Source organism: Ostrinia furnacalis, unplaced genomic scaffold, assembly GCF_004193835.3.
Source record: "Ostrinia furnacalis isolate ACB-3 unplaced genomic scaffold, ASM419383v2 OfSCF0077, whole genome shotgun sequence".
Taxonomy (NCBI): Eukaryota; Metazoa; Arthropoda; class Insecta; order Lepidoptera; family Crambidae; genus Ostrinia; species Ostrinia furnacalis.
In genome coordinates this window covers 391,454-417,975 of record NW_021130316.1, presented here as the reverse complement: position 1 = coordinate 417,975, position 26,522 = coordinate 391,454, and the positions used below count along the sequence as shown (strand labels likewise).

The following is a 26,522-nucleotide window of genomic DNA, read 5'->3' as shown; positions in this document are numbered from 1 at the left end:
CAAAATAGGCTTCTTCTTTTTCTCATATTTGTAACTAGCTTTTTCTTGCAGCTTCACTCATGTGAATTTCAGTCTGTTTATGAATGGAATATAAATCATCCTTTGTTTTTCCTGTGTCTCAAACTATCTCGATACCCGGTTTAATCTAAATTGTTGCAGTGGCTTAAACGTGAAAAAGCAACAGACAAAAGAGTTAACTATTTTCTAGATTTTTTTTAAAACGTTGTATTGTTAAAATTTTCGAACCATATCAAAGTTTCTAGATGCACTCAATATTGTCCAACTTTCGCCAACTTTCCCTGTCGTATCTCAGCGGAACATCAAACTCGAGCTGTCCAATAAATGTATCCCATAAACCCCCGGGCATAGACTGTTTGTGCAGTAAGGCGACCCGTCACGAGCGTGTTGTCTTTGAAAACAGAGCAGGGAATGTTGCCGAAATGTTTCCTTTTGAGTTCCCTAAAGTTGAAGATAACCTGGCGATGTGTATTAGAAACATTTACTGCGATATCTCTAGGCTTGCAAAGGTGCTAACTTACTGTACATATTTGCACAAAAGTTGGCAGCTACCCTTTATCTACCTCCTTTATCGAACTCGTAATTCATTTAACGGGAGGTTCTGTAGGTACCGGAATCCTATTTATTTAAAATACAACATACAAGAATCTTATAAAAAAATAACAAGTTTCTTGGTGACGTTTCTTATGCGAGAATTTTTAAAACACAAAGTATTCAAAACAGAATGACGAGTTTAAGAACTAGAAGCATCCATAGATTTTTATTTCACAACATATTTTCTGTGACCGTCATTTTAATAAATAGTTTGAAAAGCTAAAAAACTTTTAAAGACTGCATTAACACAAAATCACGCGTTCCCATCGCTTGTTAGCCGTTTTTGCGCAACTTGACACGGTGTCTTCTGCCAAAATAAACACGCAAAAAAGGGACAGCTATAAATCTAAAGGTCGACAAATATTGCAGACTAACGAATGGTTTGGACGCGACACATGTTTTTTAGCTGGAGACAGTTGAAGACTTCATTTTTAAAATTACACATAGTAGTAAATTTTTTTTGTGTGAGATATTATTTTGACAAGCACAAAAAATGCTATAAATATGAACTGGTTTAGTTATCTCAAAAAAAACCTTGCATAAGGATATAGAACCTAATCATTCTAATTATCAAGACCCTATATCCTATATCCTGCGCCTTGTTAGTTATCTACAAAATGTATTCTTAATCAAAAGTTAAGTTGATCTTATTTACAGCAAAACCAGTGAAACATACCACACATTCGCTACATTTCTCCTATCTTCAACACCTTTAGATGCCCAGCTAAAATAAACAAATTTAATTCCGCTCTTATTTATTCGCAATCTAAACATAACAGCATGCATTGAACTTGAATGCATTTCTAAAATCAGACTTTAAACTCTAAGTCCGTCCACGTGTTCGTGAGAAAAATCCCAATATGGCTGGAGCCTTTGTGCGCACCGCCCGCTGCGCGCGCGCCGATCCGATCGCGCGCATTACTCCTGGCGTCATACAGCATGTTTACTATTCATTTGCCTCGTAAATACAACGTTTTTACAATAACAATCGTTTGGGGATGACGGTTATTGCGACAAGGTATGAAGAAAAGTTGCTGTTAATTTAAAAACGCAGTATTTTTTTTTTTTGAGGATATTTCAACGTATGATACTCGTAATTCAAGTTGAAGGCTCAGTATAGTACCTTGTGCAGTACCTTATGGATTAAATTGGTATACGGATTCATTATCTGTAGATATTATGGATGCAGGTTATGGCGCCAGAGAGCTGATCTCCCCTGCCGTTTTGTCCCTGTGTCTGAGAGTCCTCCACCTGGACATGAGCTCCCCTGGCTTACCTGGAAGTCTTTAAATATACTTCGGACGCAGGTTGGCCGTAGTAAGGACAATCTGGTCAGGTGGGGATTCTTGGATGGCTTAAACATGGAGTGCAGGTGCGGTTTTGTTCCCAAGTTGATGAAGCACCTGATGTCGTGCCCTGAGTGCCCAAGCAACTGCACTCTAATTTGATGAGTGCTACTGACCGGAGTTTTGGGCTGGCACTGTGTAGGTTTGTTGTCGACACGAAAAGAAGAAGATCTGTAGATATTTTTGACGAATCTTAAACAAAAACTTTGAAATAAGTATTAATAATTTTGAAGATCAACTGAAAACGTAATTAATTTTCGAGTATATTTTGCATTCGCAATTAAGGCTAACACACTGACACAAAGAACCCCTGTTTTATCCAGCAATTAGTCATAGCACCATAATTGGGAGCAAGTTCAGAGGCAACAAGAGAACGACACGACGATGCTGCTAATAAATCCAGACACACGAATAAGACGACAAATCGCGTGTGTGTATGAAATTTAAGCAAAACGAACCACCATCGACATCTGGCCACCTGAGACCGAAATACATGGAATATTCCTAGAATAGCAGCAGACTGTAAAATGATGGAAACACGCGCCTCAAAAAGTTAACACAAAGTTGCCAAAGTTAAAAACGCAAGCGATATTGAAGCTTACGACGTTGGAGATAAGATAAAGGAATCAAATGCTGCAGCACATGCTAAGGTTTAAGAATAATTTGTCATCCAGGCTGGACGCTGACAGTCCGTTTTGCCCTTTGCAAATGTGCATTTTGGGGGGTGCGCACCAAATTAGGTTTAAGCGGTAAAAGTCCAGGAATCTTCCGATCTTTGATGTGGATATGACTGACAACTCTCTTTAGTGTTTAATGTTAAACGGTCAACATCAATTATATTCATGACTAGCGGCCGCCCGCGACTTCGTACGCGTGGATCCCATTTTACCCCCTTCATCTATCTTACGCGGTTTAGATTTTTTCATACAAATGATTTTTCCCGCTAACTCCCGTTCCCGTTGAAATTTCGCAATATCCTGTTGTAACTAAGCTTTAAGTTTACTGAGAGACCTTCATGCCAAATTTCAAGCATCTAACTTAAGCGGTTTAGATTTTTCATACAAAAGGATTTTCCCGGTAATTCCTGTTCCTGTGGGAATTTCGGGAATTATTTTCTTAGTGCACCTCTACGGTACCTAAGCTACGCCCCTTATTTTCAAGTGCCTAAGTTTAGCCGTTTAGGCTGTGCGTGGGTATGTCAGTGAGTCAGTCATACAAAAGGAATTTCCCGCTAATTCCAGTTCCCGTGGGAATTTTGCAATATCCTGTTGTAACTAAGCTTTAAGTTTACTAAGGTTCAAGCGTCTATGTTACGTGGCTTAGAATTTTTCATACAAATGTTTTTTCTCGCTAATTCCCGTTCCCGTAGGAATTTTGCAATATCCTGTTATAACTAAGCTTTAAGTTTACTAAGGTACCTGCTTGCCAAATTTCAAGCGTCTAACTTAAGCGGTTTAGATTTTTCATACAAAAGGATTTTCCCGCTAATGCCCGTTCCCGTGGGAATTCTTAAGTATCCTATAACCTGCCCAGGAGTATGAAGAATAATTGTACCAAGTTCCGTTAAAATCCGTCGAGTAGTTTTTGTTTCTATAAGGAACATACAGACAGACAGACAGACAAAAATTTTACTGATTGCATTCTTGGCATCAGTGTCGATCACTAATCACCCCCTGATAGTTATTTTGAAAATATATTTCATGTACAGAATTGACCTCTCTACAGATTTATTATAAGTATAGATGTAAGTAGTGCGGCAAATTCTAAAAATACGTTATTAGCAAACACTTTCATCAATAATCTTAATTATCTACTACTACGAGATATTAATTTCTGACAGAGTATGAAAGTACCTAATTATACCTATAGATATGTTCTAAAATCAATTTCTACGAAACCATATTGAATAACTTGTCTGAAATTGGTTAGAATTTCCAACATTTTCTGAGCAATGCCAGTTTACACAGACGTTAATAAAGACATAAATCCAGCTGACAGCAAAAAACAAAACGCGAGACTAGCTAAACAGTAAATAGGGAGTTTTCCCTATGATCACGAATAGCTCGGCGCAATGAACCGCACAGTATCATCGCAACGCAAATATTTATGCGCGCGCGCCGCCTGACAAACGCGACGCGTGCTGCGTGAAAGACTTTCAATAATAAAGCTTTTAATGTTATACAAATAAAGGAGATGCACGGATGAAATATACTAAACGAATTGCTCACAAAAATAGTAACATAAACTCACACGTTTCATGTTCGTCGCCTCCATTTCAGGAATTTGGTTAAAAATTCAATCTATTTTGGTTTACTCTTTTGCTATTAATGATTAGATAAATCTTAATTTGTTCTACCAAGAGATCGTTATCTCGTTTTCCGCTGAATCTAAAATCATCTTTGATTTCAGAATATAATTTCTCATTTTTATCTTCATAATTAAATTTATAACGACAAAAAGGGTGTCTCAAGTCGTGGCAAATCGCGTCAAACGGTGTGGATTTATTGCGACGAATTTAGCCCCGGCTTATTAATGGGGGCCATCAGTTGCGCTGATGATGACCGACTATGGAGGGGGATCAACGAGCGTGGAAAATGACTGCTTTTCCTAGATTAGATCTAGATTTGTTATCAGCTATTTGGGTAATCATGTGAGGAGGAGTACGTCGTAACAGTATCATCTGTCACACGATGTCAAATGGAATAAAGAGGTCTTCTTCTTCCTTTTCCTTCTTTTGTTTCTCTGTTATAATATTCTCAGAGCATGCTGAATTGCAGCTGGTAGCTGGTCGCACCACTTTTTTCACAGCAAAGTGATGTCGATCTACCACAGGTGATACCAAACAATAGGGCAAAGGTGTGGAATAATACGAGTATCTATAGATAATGGACCAGTAAATTGATAAATGTTGGCCAGGACAATTACTTGTACTAGTTAAACTAGCATAAGTGAATTAAACGACCACCTGCCTGTCCACAATTTATATGGATACTGTATTAAAATATTATTAACCTTTTCAAAATGTTCATTATGCATACGGTTCCGCAGCATTTAAATTGCATAAAATTCAAATTGCACAGAAAGGAAAATATTGTTAAACTCATTCGTATTACTGATTGTTTTTATTTATTTCACTGAAAACTTTTTTACCTTGCAGCTTAGGTGCTTGCTAGGATTTTTATAACATACTCAAGTAAATAATACCTCATTAGCATATGCAAGAAATCAATAAACAAACACGTAATTATCTACTAACAACGTGCTTAATCTGAATGTTCGTTTTGACGTAAACCTTTAATTTCATCTGCAAGCACAGGAATGTATTCTTTAAAGCTTAGGAACTTAAGAGCATTATTGTGTACAGTGTAAGGTTGTTAGAAGAGAAAATAAACGTTATTTACGAGCAGCATTGGCATTCGACATTTTACGTGCAATTTGACAAAATTCGCGATAGGTTGCGCACGCGTCGATTCTTACTTGTTTGCCGCAAAATCCATCACAGAACGTTAGAGCTGTTTGAATTGTCTACATTGATCACTAGACATTTCTCAGACAAAAATAATACAAATTAGACTAAACAGAAAAAAAAATTAATTATCTAAAACCTTGAATTTAACTGCTTATGAACTTAAGATCCTAAATTAACTGGATTGCATGATGTCACGGTCTACATAGTATCTCCAGCAACAAATGTATAACCATCAAAAATTCCCGAATCATTGTGCAACCGAGACAGTTCCACATTGCGCCGGCGCAACCGGATTCTTGTCTATTTTCCTCGCTGTAAACATTTTATTGTATCACTCAGCCGAAAAACTATTTATCTCCATTCGAATAGTAAAATTTTTACGGCGTTTTAAGCATCATCTCCACTTAGGAACTTCATTTCGTGACTTTATGTATCCATGGTGGTATATCTGTTTGTTTTCAATTCTTTTATGGTAGAGCCATGTCGCTTGATTATCCGTTTCTAGGAAAGCCATCAACTGCGGTGGGTGTCGTGACAGACACGACATAAAATTGTATTAAACAGTTTTTGTAAGAATTCCACTTCTTGTACGTTTCTGTAGTTTTGATTAGCTGCTGGAAATGTGTAGGTATTTCTGTATTTAAATGTGTACCTATGAGATTAGTAATATTTCATTTAACATGATAATGATAACTATTTCTCATAATATTAGGCTCATAGACTTTTTCGTTTCCAACTAGGTACTACTACTACATCTACTGTAACTACTCCCTATCACAACATTTTTTTAATTCTTATGTTACTGGATGTAGGCAAATGTTTTATTAAAGTAGTAATGGCTCTAGAAAGTAAACAAAAATTGATCTTTACTAACCCTACCTACCATGTAAACTGCAATAATACTGCCATATAAAAGCGAAATCTGACGCCAACTGAACGTGGTAAGCGAAAGCTATCAATAGTCCAGTCATTTAAGCTTAAATTAGGTAAGAATCTCGGAATTAGAGATACCCAGCTGTAAGTCTGTAAATACTTGTATATTGACACCCTAAAAGTTGTCTCAAAACCTACATATGGTAGGGTGTAAGCAACTATTAAATTTTAAGGTCAAAGGTCACAAAAATCGGTTTTTTGCGCTTTTTTTGGAAATATCTCATTTCCTATGGGTTTTTTGCTATTTGTATTTATTATCAATATTGTAGAATACTAAATTCTCTACAAATTTTGTTTAAAAAATTTTTTTATACGGTGAACCGTTTTCGAGATAGAGGGCGGAGAGCGCGCGGTCACTGCATCACTTCAGGTCAACTTAAGCGGTTTAGGTTTTTCATACAAAAGGATTTTCCCGCTAATTCCCGTGGGAATTTCGGTAATTACTTGTTGTAAATAAGCTTTAAGTTTACTAAGGTACCTACATGCCAAATTTCAAGCGTCTAACTTCCGTTAAGCGTTTAGATTTTTCATACAAAAGGATTTTCCCGCTAATTCCTGTTCCCGTGGGAATTCCTAAGTAAACTATAACCTGCCCAGGTGTATGAAGAATAATTGTACCAAGTTTCGTTAAAATCCGTCGAGTAGTTTTTGTTTCTATAAGGAACATACAGACGGACAGACAGACAGACAAAAATTTTACTGATTGCATTTTTGGCATCAGTATCGATCACTAATCACCCCCTGATAGTTATTTTGAAAATATATTTCATGTATAGAATTCTGTCCGTCTGTATGTTCCTTATAGAAACAAAAACTACTCGACGGATTTTAACGAAACTTGGTACAATTATTCTTCATACACCTGGGCAGGTTATAGTTTACTTAGGAATTCCCACGGGAACAGGAATTAGCGGGAAAATCCTTTTGTATGAAAAATCTAAACGCTTAACGGAAGTTAGACGCTTGAAATTTGGCATGTAGGTACCTTAGTAAACTTAAAGCTTATTTACAACAAGTAATTACCGAAATTCCCACAGGAATTAGCGGGAAAATCCTTTTGTATGAAAAATCTAAACCGCTTAAGTAGACCTGAAGTGATGCAGTGACCGCGCGCTCTCCGCCCTCTATCTCGAAAACGGTTCACCGTATAAAAAAAGTTTTTAAACAAAATTTGTAGAGAATTTAGTATTCTACAATATTGATAATAAATACAAATAGCAAAAAACCCACAGGAAATGAGATATTTCTAAAAAAAGCGCAAAAAAACGATTTTTGTGACCGTTGACCTTGAAATTTAATAGTTGCTTACACCCTACCATATGTAGGTTTTGAGACAACTTTTAGGGTGTCAATATACACGTATTTACAGACTTACAGCTGGGTATCTCGAATTCCGAGGTGAACTTACTATAATGACTGGACTACAACTTGAATGCAAATGACAATGCGGATCCTCGGATCACGACTTCTGCGCCCGCGCAGTTCCCGCAACTAGGGCTGCGATTGTCATCTATGCAAGGATACTTTTTAATAAACTCACGACACTACACAGCTTACTTGTGAATAAATGGCATTGAATGCATACTTATCACTGGGTATCTGAGCAGTATGTGAGGTTCAGAGGGCATGCAAAAACCTGCAGGTGATTTAGGATGCCAGAGAGTCCCTTGTAACTCCTGGATACCTCAGCGGACAGTATTATCATTGTCAAACGTTGAAAGACGGTAAATATTCTAAGATGATGCTGCTTAAAGTCTAAGTGCCTATCACAGCTCGTCCTAAATGGTGTCCTAAATACATGAATAAGTTTTAAAGACATCAATTTCCACCATTTTTATGGGTATTTCCTAAATTTTAGTGTTGGCTTCTAAATTATATTGTTTGTATGTCAAGTACTTTCGTTGTAACTATGTGAAATGTTTTTTCTAATATAAAACCAGATAAATATGAATTAGATAAAAAAAATGGCGCATTATTCTAAGCTAGCCCTGCCTCCGGTGGGGGCGAAGGATGCGCGCGCGCAAAGGCGCCGACTTCCGCCGCGCGAACTTGGTATGCAGAGGGCGCTGCTGTCTATGGGAGCTTACGATGGCGGGTTTACCCTATTTGATGTTTTACTAATATATAACGCCTAAGCAAGCTGAAGTGGCAGTGGGCAGGGCACATAGTACGCAGAACTGACGGCCGATGGGGCAGCAAGGTTCTGGAATGGAGGCCGCGTACCGGAAAACGCAGCATGTGACGTCCACCCACAAGGTGGACCGACAACCTGATAATGGTAGCAGGAAGGCGCTGGATGCAGGCCGCTACCAACCGTGCGATGTGGAAGTCATTGGGGGAAGCCTATGTTCAGCAGTGGACGTCCTGTGGCTGAAATGATGATGATGATGAACGCCTAAGAAGATGATAGGAAAAGGTTACATTTGCAAGGCTGAAGTGTTTGCAGGTATTGCGTAGAGTCTAATGTTGTCATCGTCGCATCACTTTTAAACTTTGCACTTATGTTAATTGTGAAGTAGATAATTGTATGCTCGATATATTTTTTCAAATAATACCTATTAATAAAATTTTAACTAAATCAAAATAGAAAACTAAAAAGTTTTCAATTAGAAATCGTTCAGTGAGATAAGTCTAACTAGGTACCTAATGATTAATGTAGACACAGTTTACAAGAAGCTGCAAATGCCCAAATACCTAACACGATTCTAAATAAAACAGGCAAAATTAATCTCTTCCCGTGAGTAACAAAAACCGACAAAATTTATCTCTTGAAAATCCTGTTAATATTTGGATTATGAATGATATTATCATTTTGGATATTAATGCAAATTATTATCAGCGGTAACAAACCACCCACGCTATGAATGCTTCCTTTGATAACTCAAAAATGTATCAAAACACTGTAAAAAGTTCAAAATGCAATATTTAGATAAGTAAGATAGTAAATCATATTGACAGAAAGTCCTTAAAGATGTTAGTGTTAGTTTAGGACTTTTGCAAACAACAGGGATATGGTAGAGTCGTCTACACAAATACTTGTTCTTGATAAAACTTATTTTCTTGATAGCAAAAATGATAATAATATTTACAGTCAGCGTCAACTATTTCGTGACACTGATACCCTAAGTGCCCCAAAAGATGACAACACAACCATATTCCAATAGAACTTTTTACGTACTTTAGGTGTCACGGAGTATTATGACACTGACTATACCTGTGACGCGCCCCGCGACGCATCGACAGCCCTAGCACCGAGCACGGAGATTTTGACAACCCTACGGCTGCGCGGCCGCACGCCGCACGGACCGAGCTAATATATGAGACGGCGGCGACCGCGGGCGCCGAGCATTCGCTCGGGAGCCATTGCAACAGTCAGACGTTCGCGCGCGCGTCTATTGTTCCCTCGGCTGCATTGCACAGAGTCCCTAGCGAATAGCTATCCACATTGTTCCCACTAACCCTAACTGTTCGACTCTGGCTTGATTCGATACCTCGTTAACTCGGTCAGGTGATCTAATTGTCGATTCGAGACGTTCTATCGTTGATAGCCTTTCGGTTCTCGTCCTCACCGAGTAGTGCATGTGATACTCATTCCCGACCTGCGGTAGCAATCCCGCTGCCACCCTTCCTGAACTTCATACCCCCTCGCCACGTAGGTCCGACGCCCTTTCCCAGTGGTATCATACTCATCAGAGGACTTTGGTCTCTGGCTCGAGCTATTGAACCACGTCCTACCCCCCTAGTTATAAGTATCCAAACTAACACTCGCTAAACCTCGCACAGGGCGCCGCCCCTCTCGCGGATACGTAAACTAGTCTCGGGACGCGAACCGGGCGCGTCGCTATTCTTCTCGTGGTAATAGATTAGTATATTGTGATATAACTTGTAAAGTATTGTAAACTTGCTCATTATNTAATGGGGATGTTGCCTGGGTCAAAAAGCAAGAGTTTTAATTAGTCCGTCAGTTAACTTATCAAAAAATACTCTACACGTATTTTTCACTTTTTCAAACTAATGAAAATTTAAAGAGATAAAGCGCCCCAAAGTTCATAAGAAGAGGCCCGTGACGTCAACGCTTGCTTAAAAATGCCGCACGTTGTGACGTCGTGCGCAACTTCAACGCACCATAACTATGTAATTATTTGTTAGATTGACAAATAAAAATATACGTGTCCAATATTTTTTGATATTAAACATTACGGACTAAAAAAATTTTTTTAGGCAACTAGCCTATTGTCGATTCGAGACGTTCTATCGTTGATAGCCTTTCGGTTCTCGTCCTCACCGAGTAGTGCATGTGATACTCATTCCCGACCTGCGGTAGCAATCCCGCTGCCACCCTTCCTGAACTTCATACCCCCTCGCCACGTAGGTCCGACGCCCTTTCCCAGTGGTATCATACTCATCAGAGGACTTTGGTCTCTGGCTCGAGCTATTGAACCACGTCCTACCCCCCTAGTTATAAGTATCCAAACTAACACTCGCTAAACCTCGCACAGGGCGCCGCCCCTCTCGCGGATACGTAAACTAGTCTCGGGACGCGAACCGGGCGCGTCGCTATTCTTCTCGTGGTAATAGATTAGTATATTGTGATATAACTTGTAAAGTATTGTAAACTTGCTCATTATTAAACGATAGTAATTTAGAGTCAGTGAAACTAGAATAAGTAAACCATTGTGGAACCCAGATTATAAAGTGCCATTGTGTTATTGATTGTGCGTTTCCTTGGTCAAATATCCCTGTAGGCATCCTGGATAGGTACACATCCCTCATCGCAGAAGGCGAACTGGGACTTAGTACTAAACAGCGGGGTGTCAGACTGAGCTAGCTAAGACGCCCCGTTGCATACCAACCAACAAGTTGAAAGTTTTTAAGAAAAATCATAATCATTACAAATTCACCACATACAAGACATCTTTCCTGGTTCAGGAGGACTCTAGAATAAACTTAATAATATTTAGTAATAACGTTTAGAAATTAATGAGTAACATTTCATGACAGTCTGTTTTTCGGTTTTTTCTTGAATGTTTTCAGATCGAAACGCCATCTGTGTTCATGTTCATTTAAGACTTGTTTTATTAACTTATGACCTGTACCTGGCGACGTGCCCAAGCACCATTTAAGGCGATTACATGGCCGAACGACCTTGAGCATTAGAGCGAGACAACGCGCCTCTCGCCGCGCGCCCGCGCTTCTGCCCGATACCAAAGTGCGCTCAGAATACAGATGCGAAGCGCTGCCAATTCTAACATAACTGCCTACGGGAATGTTAACTCGATTTTAATTTACGCAGATCGAAAAAAATTGCGATGCTTATTTTGTGTTTCAAANTCTCTATCATTTGGTGAAAGAATCATTAAAATCGCACCAGCCGTTTAGGAGTAGTAGGAAATTTCTTTGGTGAAATTAGAAGAAAGTTAAGAATTTTTCCTGTCAAAACTAATAGTTGTAACAAAAAAAACGAACAACAATTTTTTAGTTTAAGATATTATACATCTCACACATATTTTTTTTTATTGTTTGGATCATCCATTTAGGAGGAGTAGGGATTCAAAGAGAGGTCTATTTTGCAGTTTTGCCTCACCTATCGCCTTAAATTACAACGAACATAAATAATACAAGTGTTACTACGTCATAAACACATTATGTGATTATGGTCTAAAAGCCATTGAAAAGAAAGGAAAGGACCGGCCATGAGAACGTCAAGCGACCGGTGGCTTACTGCAGTTGATGCATCTCCGTTTGTGGTTCATAAAAAAGTAACAGCAAGAAATTAAATATCTGCACATATCTCTACAACTCATTTTCATGAACGTTTTAGAATCCGAACATAAACAGTATAGGATCCTGTAAGTACGTTTTCATACAAAATATTTTATTCTACAAAAGTACCACAAACAAAGACAAAGAAGGTACATTAGACAATATAAAATGACTACTCTAGCAAGTTCCATAATTATCTACACAAAGACCTTCAGCTAGTGAGGAAATACTTAAAATCAAACAATCCGTAAAGGAAGACGCAAGAACCCCTATCAAGGATGCGCATTAGATGATTTAGTAGTCATTGGGATATGTAGCGACCAAAAATTTTTGGTGAAACGCGAACAATGGGCAAAATCTACACTCGCAGAATTTATATAGTCTTTTTATACCAAAAATAATAAATTTCGTATTCCAATAACATCCACATTAACGAAAATCCACGACGCGATAGCGGCTACTTGAATTTTTAATCGGAAATCAGACGTTGAATACTAATCGATATGTCGAAATCGGATGAGTGATATCGATGTTTTGGCAATCGGAAATGATTTCTTCTGCACATTTGTCATTCGCAGCGAAATATTAGAATATGATGAGAATTGCAATATCATAATAATATGTATTTTTGCTTTTGATGTAAACATTCTCATTGTTATAGTTGACTTGATGTGGTTAGTTACAAATTTTGACGAAGTTCGCGGTTGCATTTAGGCCCAGAACAGACGGTGAAACGCAACTGCAACGAAACTGCAACTTTCTGATGATTCTGATGACTGAAACTGAAACTGAAAGTTTCAAACTGATCGCGTCATGTGTGGTCTCTCAACGGACGCTATGGCAGAAACTTAGATGCAACTCAAAAGTAACTAGCGGTTGCAGTTTCGTTGCAGTTGCGTTTCACCGTCTGTTCTGGGCCTTACAATCATGTTACTTACTATCTACCTATGTACTATTGAATTAGATAAGTAGGTATTTCAAAGAAAGACTTCTAAAACACAGATTGCCTCAGCGACCTGGTTTTGATTCACTCAAATTGGTATAAATGAAGCTATTACATCACTAGAGATTACAAGTAGGCGTCAATTGCCGGCCTTATTTCTTCGCCAAGCAATTTCTTCTTCACCTTCTTTTGTTTCAGGTCAATCAGGAAAGTTCTATTGGTTTAAATGACAGACATGAGCGTCCGTCTACAGCTTTCTTCAATGTCAAAAGTTCAAGTTCAGTGACAATGAAACAAATGCTACTCACAATAAATCTAATTAAACCACGGCATCACATGATGCCACCAAATTATCACAGAAATAAAAACCCGGCGGAAAGCGTTATGAGTTCACGGGACAAATCGATTGGAGCATCAACCCCCTCATTTGGTGCTCATTACGCGCCGGATGCCCGACGATTATCGCGGCCGGTCTAATCAGACCCCTCTCTTTTCTTTCTGTGACAATCTAATTTGGTCAAGTGTTGCCAGATACAAATACGAGCAAATCACTCGATACTCGATCAACGATGAAATATTTAAAAAAAGAAGTGTTAAATAACCACATTAGAGGATTTTTTAACGAAATACTGTTTCATATCTACCTACCATTTTAGAAAAATAATAGCGTATGACCCCCCGCTTTAGGATTTTTCTCGATCATTTTTCCTTGTATACTATTTTGGGGTGGTCACTTGCACACCCTAAGACACGATTTTCAGATATCTAACTAATCTATAAACGTGTAGACTAAATTCCTAGAAAACAATCGACTAAGGCCCTCAGATTTTAAAAATCTGGCACAACTCATGCGAACTGGGACACCTGGCAACACAGTGGGTCAGCGTGCATTGGTCGTCCCGTCCTATTTCATACGTCCTGCAATGGCTGCTCTCCTGGTACGGAGTTGATTCGCTTATGACGTTATTACATTAAAGGGAAACGGTCAATTAGATTCGGAGTTCAAGCATTTCATAACGTTTTTTGTCGTTGGGTTTAAGATTATTTCATGGTATGTGTAAAATGTGAGAAACTCTACCACTCTCTTTTGTTACCGTTGTTTAGTAAAAAAGTGTAGAAAGACTGAATTGAGAAGCCCTAGGATTTTATTTTTCACGGTGAAAAAGGCGGCATTTATTAAAATAAGGCAGAACTTTAGCATATTACCACAGAATACATAATAGTAGCAACAGAAATTGCACTCCTTTGTGTAGGATCAGATGCCGACATTTTAACGGTAATAATAATAATGCAAAATATCCAACGCACATGGTGCATTCGAAATCGCACCTTACACTACGCTCACAAGACCGCAATTTTTTTGTGTTCAGAATTGATCTACCTCACAGCTCAAGCGTCAGGGTTGAATAAGCAAATTAAAATAAATAAAAACTTAATTTTAAGAAGCATTTATTGTATTTACGATTGGTTAACTTTAATCTAGTGGTTTTTTTATAATCGTACCATATCTAAAGTACCTATTAATAAACTTCAGTGATGCGATAATTCGAAATTGGACACACAGTTTTAAAAGGTGTAGTATCAGAAAATAGACACGGTGAAGTAAAGTTAATGTTTTTATTAGCTAAATAATTTTTTTGCTACAGTTTTTTGTCATAAGTATTTCAAAATTATTTAAAGTGTAGTTTTTTTTAATTATTTAAATTACTACAGTTAATTATTATTCTTAAATGTTACGATTTTCCATTAAAGAAGAATAACAGTGCTGTTGGAACAATAAACCTTGATTGCGACGATAATCGACCGAGCGTGTACATAGAAATACGCGTGTGCTCACAGGCGCGTCACGGCGCGTGGCGGCCTTGACTGATTTGCAACTTGAAGTTGTCGCGCGCTGTAGGTAATTATCTCGGCCGGCATAGGCGAGTGACGGAGGCCTGATATTACTTTAGTTGGTTTACTCAAAATTTTACTTACCAACGACAATGACCCTGGCTGCCGACACGCACGCGGCCGCCAGCAAAACAAAAGTGACAGCGATTGGCATTTCGCGCCAAAACGTAATGGCGGTGCGCGTCATGTTTCCAACGCTCAACTCCTCTTATTTCGATCCATTAGTTTCTGGAACAATCAAAATTCATTACATTAATATTTTATAAGGAAAAAGAAAGTTGAAAAAACTTTTTAGGTACACATTTTACATATTCATTACTGTGATCAGTAAACAGATTAAAAAACAAACACTACAGACTGCATCAAAACGACTGGACCATGGACGAACTAAGTTCTCCATGCGTGCCTGGAATATTGTAGATATTTGCTAAAATTCTTCATGAACATCTGCAGGCGACTAAAAATAGACCCTCTCAGTTGCATGGCCAATAAAATTCGAAACGTAATGCGTTCGTTGCGTTGTAATTTCTGAAATACAGGGTGCGTGAAAAGTCATAAACGTCAGAAGGCATTCCCTTTAATACCCTGCCAAGATAGATTTACTGGTAAAATTTCACAAACTTCATCTTCTAATAGGGTTGAGATCTATTTCGAAATTCCGGGAATTCTTGTGATTAATGAAGTTCCGTTTGTTTAGTATTGATTAAGGATTAACGGATTTGCAATAGCCTAAAATTTCTTTTCAGTTAGCAAATATTCTGATTGGTCAAAAGATAAAATAAACTTCTAGGTACTTAGTTCAAAAAATTATTTGTATTAATCAAATAGGTTGAAACAAAACGGTAATTAGTCGATGGTATTAAATAATAAATGGATTGGCTTTTAAGTGAGAAAGTACTTTCTTATCTTAAAGTTATCTCAGTATAATGTGTAACCAAATAAACGTTACTTTTGTATTTCAAAACATTTGACTGCTTTGACTGTATTTTTTTTTATGCTAGACAAGGCAGGTATTTGACCGCAATCGCACCTGGTGCTAAGTGAGATGCAGTCTAGGATGGTACATATCTGCCCTGTAAGTGCCTATTCACTCTAGCCTTGAAAAGGATTGAATTTTAAAAATTAAAAAATATTTTTGTAATAAAAAAAACATAAAAACATTACAACCTATATCCCAATACCCCCAAAACCGTTTTCTGCATTGCTCGTAAAAATAATTTTCTCCGGTCGTTGGCACCGTATAAAATTAACGTAAAATAAACACGCATATAAAACATCCAGGTTTGATTCCGAAAGGGTGCCTTCATAAATAATCTCCGTATCGTGTTCCTTTTAATGTGCGCGCGCGCAACCAAACCGTTACTATGCAACTGTTAGTAATAGTTGCAGTCTCGTAGATTGGAGAAAGAAAACTAATTCATGATAGGGAAAACTGCATTAAAACTACTTAACCAAGTCAAAAAATATTATGTGATTGTGTATTATTCCAAATAACAAAAAAACCGTCTTAATATATTCGTGAATTCAGCACTGTTGGGTCCGTCTAAAGTCATTTAAAAGATTCATTTGCTGTGTATTTGTTAATTGGCATTATTTTTGTCACACTCCAGGATAGGCATATAAAATCATTGCATTTGGTGAGAAACAATGACTGAAAGAAAAAAAAACATGCAAGCTTCTACTTTATATATGGCATCCTAGACTGCATCCCACTTAACATCGGTGCGATTGTGGTCAAATACCTGCCTTGTTATGCATAAAAAAAAAAGAAAACTTTCACAACATCAACAAGAAATTCTGACACTACCACTAAAAATGTATCCCACGATTTACTAATTAATTGGATAGCGTTGTTTTCCATTATTTATGTTACGTAATGTTTTAATAGTAATTATTATAAGAAATATCAACAGTTACTCAAAGAGCGTGTTTTCGAACACAGCAATAACCTTTTATGAGCGACTATAAATATGAATGCAGCTTAGGATAGAGAGAGACTTCAGAAACACCCACCTTCCGTTTAGTGTACAAGTATTTTTTAAACGTGCAGGGCTGCCACACTAGTCAGAAAGAAGTTTCAGCAATTAGTGACGTCATTAGCTCGTAGAGTTTTCTAATTTAGATATTTTTAAGGCCAGTCAGTAGGCCTAGGATGCGCGCCGCCGCGATAAGCTTTTATCGTGCCATTTTATAGATTTTACGCGATAAGCCTAAACATTTTCCGTTTAGAATCATCGATAAAATTTTATCACGGTGCATGCACCCTAGCCCTGCAGGACCAATTGCCTAGGGCATACAGTTCATATTTCACTCACTAAGAGCAAGATTAATTTATTGTGCGTAGTTTTCCTAGTAGGCATCCAACTCTTACATTAGTTTTTGGCAAGCTTGGGGCCTGTCCATTTAGTGGAAAGTGGAAATCGTGATTTATGGACGTTGCACCATATTTGCGCAGATGCCAATACGGTACCTAGCCAACGATTAACACGAAAACTTTTCCTTTCTGAATCGTATGCTAACCCAAACTATAAGACCTTATGCCAGAACAATGTCGCAACTGAATAATGATGCTGTAAGTAGAACTTTCCTAAATCAAGGCATTTTTCCAAAAATAATAGAGCCCGCTAAAATTTCAAAAATAAAATTTATTTAGACGCAGTGAATAGGCTGAAACAAACGATTATGTTTAATTTGCAACCTACTGACCTTTTCAAACCGTTACGGTTTCACGAAAAAGACCAGTATCAAATGTTTATTTCCTAAATGAATTTTCACAACCCTACCTATATGCACGTGCTAGTCGCTCGTTCATCATACGTGGAAGGGCTAACCTGGCCGCTTCGAAAATGGATACACAGCTTTTTATTTTATTGTTATGCGCCTAAAAATACCCCTTTCAACGCACTGATACGTTTTATTTACAACGATAACCCAATGGGGTGTTACATTGAGGGGGCTAAAAATAAATGGGGTTCAAATTGTATCTTATGAATTAAATTAATAACTAGTATATTTAGAACACTGTTCACCAACAAAACGTTAATTTTACTGTCATATTGATTTCTGTAAATGTTCTTAAGATTTTCTGATTGTATGGGTTGGATATCGATCGTTCTTTAAAGGGGGTAAGAAGTGGACTAGTTGCTTTACCGAAAAGATTACTACTTAAGTCGGTTTTATAAAATACGCTCATTGCTTGATTCAATTGAGAAAAAAATCAGTCATAGATTCTGCCTTGTGATTGGTCTCAATATTGAACTTCAAACAATCAAAAGCATTTGAGCTTTAAATTGAATCGAGTTTTGAGCTAGTCACCAAGATGGAAAAGTTGTAGTTAAAGGTGAATATACAATGTATAAGGTGGGATACAAGGATTTTCCTTAAATAAAACACCGTAAAAAACCTATCACCCTGTTAAAAATACACTTTTCATCGTCTCAGTGGGAAGTGATTTATTTGATAATTGAACGGGGTAGTTTTTACGGTGTTTTATAAATAGTTATGGGGTTAGAAGTTATTTTACACATGGGTTGAAGAAATTAAAAACTCATTTATCAATACTCGTAAACTAAAAATAGCATCGGTCATGTAATATGTGAGTACCTAAGTAAGTAAGTGCGTAGAGTATAGGTACTTGTAATTTCTGTAGGACGTTTTGAAGCTTGCTAAAAATAGATGAAGAGAGTAAATGTTTTTGTATGAATAAATAAAACAGTAATCAAATCTTTTCAACATTTTTAAATCTATTTTAGAGGTTTCTTAATATAGTTTAATTTATTATTATTTTTGTACAGTCAAACAATGATCTCGCTTGTTTACACGCGGCGAGACACATTACATAACTACACGCCAGATGGCGCGCGCTTACACGAATATTTCTAAACAGAGCTCTATGGACATACAGGGGGATGCAAGATGAACTGATCATAGATAGCCATGTTTGTAGTTCTTTCACAAATTCATTTACACCTAGTACCGAAGTACTACTCGTAGTACTTATTCTGTGCTAGTACTAGTAAAGTATAATAGGACACTAGTTACATAATATTTTTGCGACCTTCATTTAACAAAAGCTTAAAACCACAATAATTTAAGAAAATATATAGGTACGAGTATGTACCATGAAACCATGTACTCTGCCTAAAGAACTAGCTCGTCATGAACTTGTAGAGTTAGGGCGTGAAGAGTTAGAAGCTTGGCTCTACATGAGATCTGAAAACTTTTTGACAGTGCGAGCAAACGGCTCATATTGTCAACATTATACGTGAGAATGTTTTTGGTGGGATAAGATCTTCTTAGGCTGGGTGAAACCCTTACTTTAACTTTGACAAACGTCAAAAATCTGTCAAACTCCATACACCAAAACCGGTTATCGTTATAGTTACAGTCAAAGTAGTTGTTGCAACTCAGCCTTAGTATCAAATAGGTACTTTGTCGTCACATTCGTCTTATGAAGCGACCGTTGTTTCAATGAAACTGTGAAATCAAACCTCAATCTGACCGCAAGTAAATTAGCCGTAAAGCAAACAATGGCCCCAATTAGCCTCTGTTGGCGCCAATAAACGGCGTGTTTACACGACTGCATTACTTGCGACAATAAACTCACCGCAATGAGCCTGCATTCACACTGCTGCGAATTACACGAACTTTCATGTTTAGTCAAACTTCTTTAGGACGAACTTATACAAGCTTGAAAGATCCTACTAACGTTGTCCTTCACGTGTCCTTCCGTGACCTAGGGCTAAATCATCGGTGAAAACTTAATTTGTATGAATTATATTAGGATAGCAAGCCTAAGCCTAAGCCAGCGAATAAGATAAGTGGAAATGCAAAAGTACCGACATGAACAACAATGATAAAATAACTTGGCTCTCATACAAAGGGTTTAAGAATCTTTAGCGAGCGGTCGATAAGGTGACTGACTGACTGATATAGTGATCTATCAACTCACAGCCCAAACCACTGGACTAGATGTTATGACGTAGGCATCCGCTAAGAAAGGATTTTACGAAACTCCACCCCTAAGGGGGTAAAAAGGGATCCACGAGTACGAAGTCGCGGGCAGCCGCTAGTTTAACATGAAAGAGAAATGTTGTTACTAATAGAGGCTCTGTAACTTAATTTTGATACTACTATCAAAATTATGGATTATATTTGGGCTAGGTCTAAACCTAGTCCAGATTAATAAATCCAGATCGAAGCCGGTGTAACGGCCGCCGCGAACGCATAAGATTCGCGATCGCAGCGCCGCGTCCGGCGCGTTTTCAAACATCCTGTTGCGCGCGCACGTGCGCGGCACTTCCGGTCGCAGGTACGCGGGTTGGGAGGGACTTGGCTTGAGGAATACAAACTTTTGAATAAGGTTTTAGGCCTGTGTAGGCGAAAACTGGGTTCAAAATTAGAAAGATAAAGGCTTTATCTTATGATTGTTTCAAATATTTATAGATTTTTTAAAAATGAACCCATTGATTATTATGCTTCTGATATTGGGGGCGTGTTGTAGCATTAAATACAGACTGTTAAAACTTAGCACTTTACAATACTCGCTCGATCGAGGATGGAACAAAAATTTTTGCAAATACTCGTGGGTGATTTCATGAATCCTTAGTCACTTTGAATCGCTTCACGGGACAACAGTGTGCTTTTTATATGAACATCACCATAAAAGCTGCATTTATCAAATCAAGAACTTCAAAAATGTTATCTAGAGTCGCACCAGTTGTAGAGTGCCCTCAAACGAAGACTTGAAAAGCATAATAAATTGGAAGTCCATTAAACAAAGTCCACAACTAACGCGCCGGTGGTCGCCGGTCGATTGGCCAGCTCTTGGCTATTTATGGGGCCCATTACCGCAGGTACGGAACATGCCATCGTATACATCACGTCTGGTTTGTAGTACTACGATGAGTGGTTATGATTTTATTTGAAACTTGATCATGAACAAACTTTGGCACTCTAGTTCCAGCCTAGTTCGGGATTAAGATGGCGCAGTCTACAATGTTTATTTATTTCTATGTACCTATATCTCATCATCATCATCGTCATCATTTCAATGAACAAAGGCTTCACAATGATTTCCACAAAGGCCGGCTGGAAGCGGCTTGCATCCAGCGCCTTTCTGCTTCCTTTATGAGGTCGTCGGTCCACCTATATCTAACCGTAAGATTACCCCAATAGTATCACCAAACTTTGCATGTCCCAGATCAGAAATTTTTTCCAAACTAAATTAGTATCTCCACCAAACGTTAATTTAGTAAAATGGTTTAAATTATCAACTTGTATGTCTCAGAATATGTACCTGGTTGTCTACTAATACTCCCTGAAAGAATATTATACGTACTTCAGAGGGTTCATTAACTCGAAACAATGAAAGAATATCCAATACCAGGGCTGTTGTAACATCAATACGAAGATGATATATGTATGTGTTCAGCAAGCTTCACAAAATTTATGACGTTGCAACAAGTTGCATACAAAACGTTTCCCAAACAATATGCCCAACCTTGCAATGTCAAAAGCGCTGTTTGACTGCACTTTACATTCAATGCTCGCCATCTTGTATGGTATTAGAGGCATTTAAATACTATTACTGTGATGAGGCTTTGGCATTTAGTGGCAAGATTTATTGGGGTGACGTGATAGTATGTCGCTTGAGGACACCACTATTAATAGTGGTATTAATAGAATACCTAATATTCTAAAAGTAAGTGATTGATGATAAATACATACTTATTAATACAAGAGTAACGGTACTAATAAGGATAATATCAACGTTTGCTAAATTCTTTAATTATATTCATTTCTAAAATATAATTAGTCAGAGAAAAGACTTTCCAAAAGAGGAAATCCTAATGGTTGCACGCAGACCTTATGGTTAGTAATGATATCATAGCTGGTTATTTAATATAAGATATCTAACAAACTCTAGCAATGCTTCCTGAAACTTAAGCTGAGAAAAATCAACGCTAGATTTTCAAACTGACTAAAATCATATCACATAGCCAGAAATATTAATTAACTAAAACTCAGTTTCGAACCTAATAACATCAAATGAATTCGTACCGGCCTGGTCAACTGAACAGGCCCAATAAAAGTCGTGATCAATCGACGGCTGTCCAAATAGTCCGACTTAATTGACATTGTTTGAAACGCGGCTATTTCTGACCGCCCAATAAAACTGAAGCTAGATTTGTGACCACGGCTTTATCATTGGGTGTGGAATATAAATATTGGGGAAATTAGGTTGATCGAGATGACGTTTTTTCAACAATCGTCCATTTTGCAACAACATATAAATTGTAATGTGACATGCAATAAACGTTTTGAATTTGAATTTGTCACTATTAAAGCAAAAGAAAAGGCAATGGAAGTGCGGAGAATCACACACTATATTTTTATGTAATTAAACTATATTATTTTTTGTATCATGAAAGTTTAACCAACACCTGTGCCAACAGGTTCAAGAGTACTTTGCTTTCCGCTAAGATCATTAGAGGAATTTTCCCAGCTTTTGCCCATTTACGAAAAGACGCAAACTAAAACAAAAATAGATTAGGTCACGAACTCTCTATTTCAGGTGTTTCCACATCTCGACGAATTTCCATTATTTCCAGCAATCTACAATCAAAACACCACAGGATACACAGGATACAGAATAGTATAGAGCCTAGTACTTCAGAATTTTGCGAGGGTAAGAGTAGGCGCACACCGTTGATTTTTCGTCGGCCGATAGTTTAGTGGGGCAGTTGATCAGTATGGGCATGTATGGGAGTGCGCACACTACGGCGCCGATTCGATTTGGCCGATTCTTCATACAAATTAAAATCGGGCACAACTATCGGCCAACTAAAAATCAACGGTGTGCGCCTACTCTTAATGCCAAAAATGCGATATCTGGTAAACTTTAGATTTGTTGAACACTGAAACCTACGTGTTGTGTTTCCATCAACTCCGACGACCGCGATGACAGTCGCGTCCCTGAACTAATTGGGCGAGATGGTAAAAATAAATGCTCTTTATGTCAGTAGCACAAGGATTTCAATGTTTGATAACTAACAGCATCACAGTTTAGTTTTAGTAAAAATTAACTAGTGAGAGTAATTAATGTTAAACTCAACGAAAGCAACCATAGACAAGTTACAAAACGTGACAGTTGTGGTTCCGAAATCACATCACTCAGGCATTTTGGTATTTCGCTTCATGAAGTGATTTCAGAATTAAAACTGTCAGGATTTGTAACTTGTCTAGGCGAAAGAAAACCTATCAATAGTGTACAAAATCGTCAGCGTTGATATAAACTTTGCAACTAAGTATTCTAAATTGCAGTTGCTATCATATAATGGTGCAGTATACCGGTACATGAGGTACATCCCACGTTACTGGCAGCTATCAAAACTATGTCAGCCACCTATCCTTGACGATGACAGGTCGATAATAACCCGTCCAGCCCAACAGGCCGCTGCTCGCCAATCATTCAATCAGCCTCTCCCATTACGTCGCTATTTTTATCGTTAATAATTCAATTTCCACCACAATCTCTGAATCTGCGCAGGATATGCGACATTAGGGACATCGGTTATGTATGAGCGCTAATAATACACTAGGAACTGAAGAGCTAATCGAGCGTAGGGCTACTATTAGGGCTGACAGCTGGAAAATGAAGAAAATGTTTCTAGTTCCAATTATAACGAAAATAATGATGGAGAAAATTACCTGCACTAAGACTCTTGCAAGTTTTCTTTGAAACTCTCTGGATATTTTGTTATGAAAGTGTTGGGGTAAACCATGAAAATGGAGTTCACCATACCAATGCAGTACATTACATGACATGAAAGAAAAAATTAGAAGTTATAGGAAAATTTTACATGATGAAATGCGTCTTTCATCACAAACTACCCAAGCATTTTAACATCAATGGCTTTTCAGTTAGTAGGATATTATTCTGTGCCACGAAGTGAAATTAAGCCTTTTGGTGCAATTAAGCTACACCAATCAAGTCGGGCTCCCATGACAGTTTACAGTGATACAACCACTCAATATAAAACCAAAATAAATCATTACTTTTCTACCAAAGTGTTCATAACAACCCTAGCTATAAGGGCCAGCGTCCACTCTGGGCGGCTGCCAACTGGCAGCGGTGGAGACGGACTATTTGTCACCGCTCGTACTTCGCGCTGAAACTGCGTCTATTAGTCGTACACCGCGCTATCGGTCAGCTGTAACGATGGGAGTTACTTTTGTGTACATCGGGAGTTGGCAAACTACATCCCACGGTTCTTGTCGATTTTACAAATGTACAAAAGTAATTACGTATTCACAAACATTGCTATGAGGTCTCACAGTGCGCGTGGACGCACAGTGTCCCAAAAACCTATTCATAGATAATACTTGAGTGGCGAAGTAACACACACGATGATACGAATCAATCACAGAGCTCTATTCAACGTTGTGCGTTCGACTTCGCATAGCGTTGCTGCTTAACTTAAGCAAGCATCGTTTGAATACAGGTGGCAATAATAGTCGGATATAAAAAAAACTACTAATTTCCTAACTGTTCATTGTGAATTTACTTACTTATTTCCTGGGATTTACTCAAATCATTGACCTTACACAACACAAGCAAGCACAACTTAAGCTGTATAATCCTGCCTAAAAATAAAACTCAATTTTCAATGCCCCAGACCACCAATTCAACTTAAAAACTTGAACCTAAAAATACCGTAAAAAGGGTTGGTACTCGAAACAACAGTCCCGAACAAAGAGTGAAGTATTTTTAGAAGTAATTATTTTAACCATTACATATAAACAGTCGTTCGGCGCCTTGAAGGTAGATAAGGCGTCTTAAGTCGTGGGTGCATTAGTGATAAGATTTGGGCAGAGGTGGCGCCCAAGAGTCACGAGTGTAGGAGATGACAGATGACGTTAATTGCGCAATTTTTCATGACATCATCGTATTTCAACAAGCTTGAAACTGCTCCAAATAATTGACGGCTACTGTTTACGTGAAATATGACAAAAATCATTTTTGATCTCCAAATATTTGACTGCTTGTTTGCGTCAGAGGTATGTCAGAGCTTTCGGAGCTTTTTCTTGATATAATCAAAGTATTAATCGAAGGGCTATTCTACGGATCAAAAAAATAATTCCAGAGAAACTTGCCCGTGACTTCATTCGGTACAACTTAGTCAACTCGACTATCAGGCAAATAAAAGGCCGTGTTTAATTCCAATTTTTAGTTGCAACAACCATACAATACGAAAGTTTTATAAAGAATACTAGTGTCCGACAAAACCAAAAAACTTTCAGACATTTTTAATAATTGACAGCTTTAACCGATTCCCTACTATAAACAAGCGAACTAATAGACCTCGAAAGAAAGCAATTTGGCACATTAGTCGAATCGTAGCGAGCGAATGTGTCGCGCTAATCTGCGAGGACATTTGTGGCCCAAATCTGTCTCAGGGTCAGTGACACTGAAGTTTTTATAAACATTGCGATTTTTACTGGAATAAACACTGAACTATGACTGCGGGGGTAAAGATATTTTGCGAATTCGGGCTACTATTTTTGGCAAATATGACACAAATAGTAGTAAAGTGATTCACGTAAAAATATTTTTTACTTATGTGTCCATCACAAGAATCGAACCGAGGACCTAGAGTTGCCATTCTTGTGCTTTATAGGTATACATAGTAAGGTAGTAATAAAGAGGGAAGGGTTATTCTACATGTAGTATCTACATTAGACACTGTACTGATTTACTTCCGCTACTTTTGTTTAGCACCCTAAACGTGCCCTGAAAAGAACCTACAAGTAATAAAAATTTGAATTGGTAAATGACAGCGATGATGGATAAAATCAATATTTGATTTAGGTATACTTTAATAGAGACTACTACAAACACTTGAGTGAACTCAATGAGATACTATAAAGAACTCCCTGAACATCATCACTTCATATTAAACATAACACCTTGAAGCGTTTAACCTATATTATATTAATATACACATCCTATCAAATGAGAAGCAGACCCCTCGCGTAAACAATATCGCACAGGTTTCCGCGGCGTGAGCTGGCTCCAGGTTCAGTGCCCGATTGAGTCACACTTCAGTTTCGTGTTTTTTAATGCGAAACACTGATTTGTACGGACCGTAAAACACTTTTATGGAGATTGAAATGAGCAAGTTTAAAAACAAGGCTATTAATTTATTAGTTGAGTATATACATATTATGATTTGTGGGCACACTGTCATGGCGGCCTCAAATTTTAGAGCAAGCAATATTATAAATCTTGAAAATTTTCTAGATAATTTAAAACTTGAAAATATCTGGTCATGTTTAACTTGCTATTGAAAGATATAAGAAACAGAAATTGCAATACATTTTAGATGCCCGTGCTTGTGCTAAAAGTACTGCCTATTAGCCCATTTTTGGTTGCGAATGATGACAAAAACACAACAATCTGCCCATATTTTCTTACACATAAAAAACCATTCCCACATTTATGAGAATGAACCACGGCGAAAGATATTAAATCCCTATTGAGGGATCAATGATGCATTAT

The 26,522-nt window shown here is 37.8% G+C and overlaps 1 protein-coding gene across 3 annotated transcripts in view; it reads right to left on the bottom strand.

The window, feature by feature from the left end:
• Window positions 1-26,522, bottom strand: part of Btl (fibroblast growth factor receptor) — a 115,029-nt gene that overhangs the window by 35,084 nt on the left and 53,423 nt on the right. For all 3 annotated transcript variants that reach the window (XM_028302135.1, XM_028302127.1, XM_028302144.1), the window contains one exon: window positions 15,044-15,187. In XM_028302135.1, coding sequence (XP_028157936.1) covers window positions 15,044-15,146 — 103 coding nt within the window. In that variant the 5' untranslated portion in view covers window positions 15,147-15,187. The remainder of the gene's footprint in view (window positions 1-15,043; window positions 15,188-26,522) is intronic.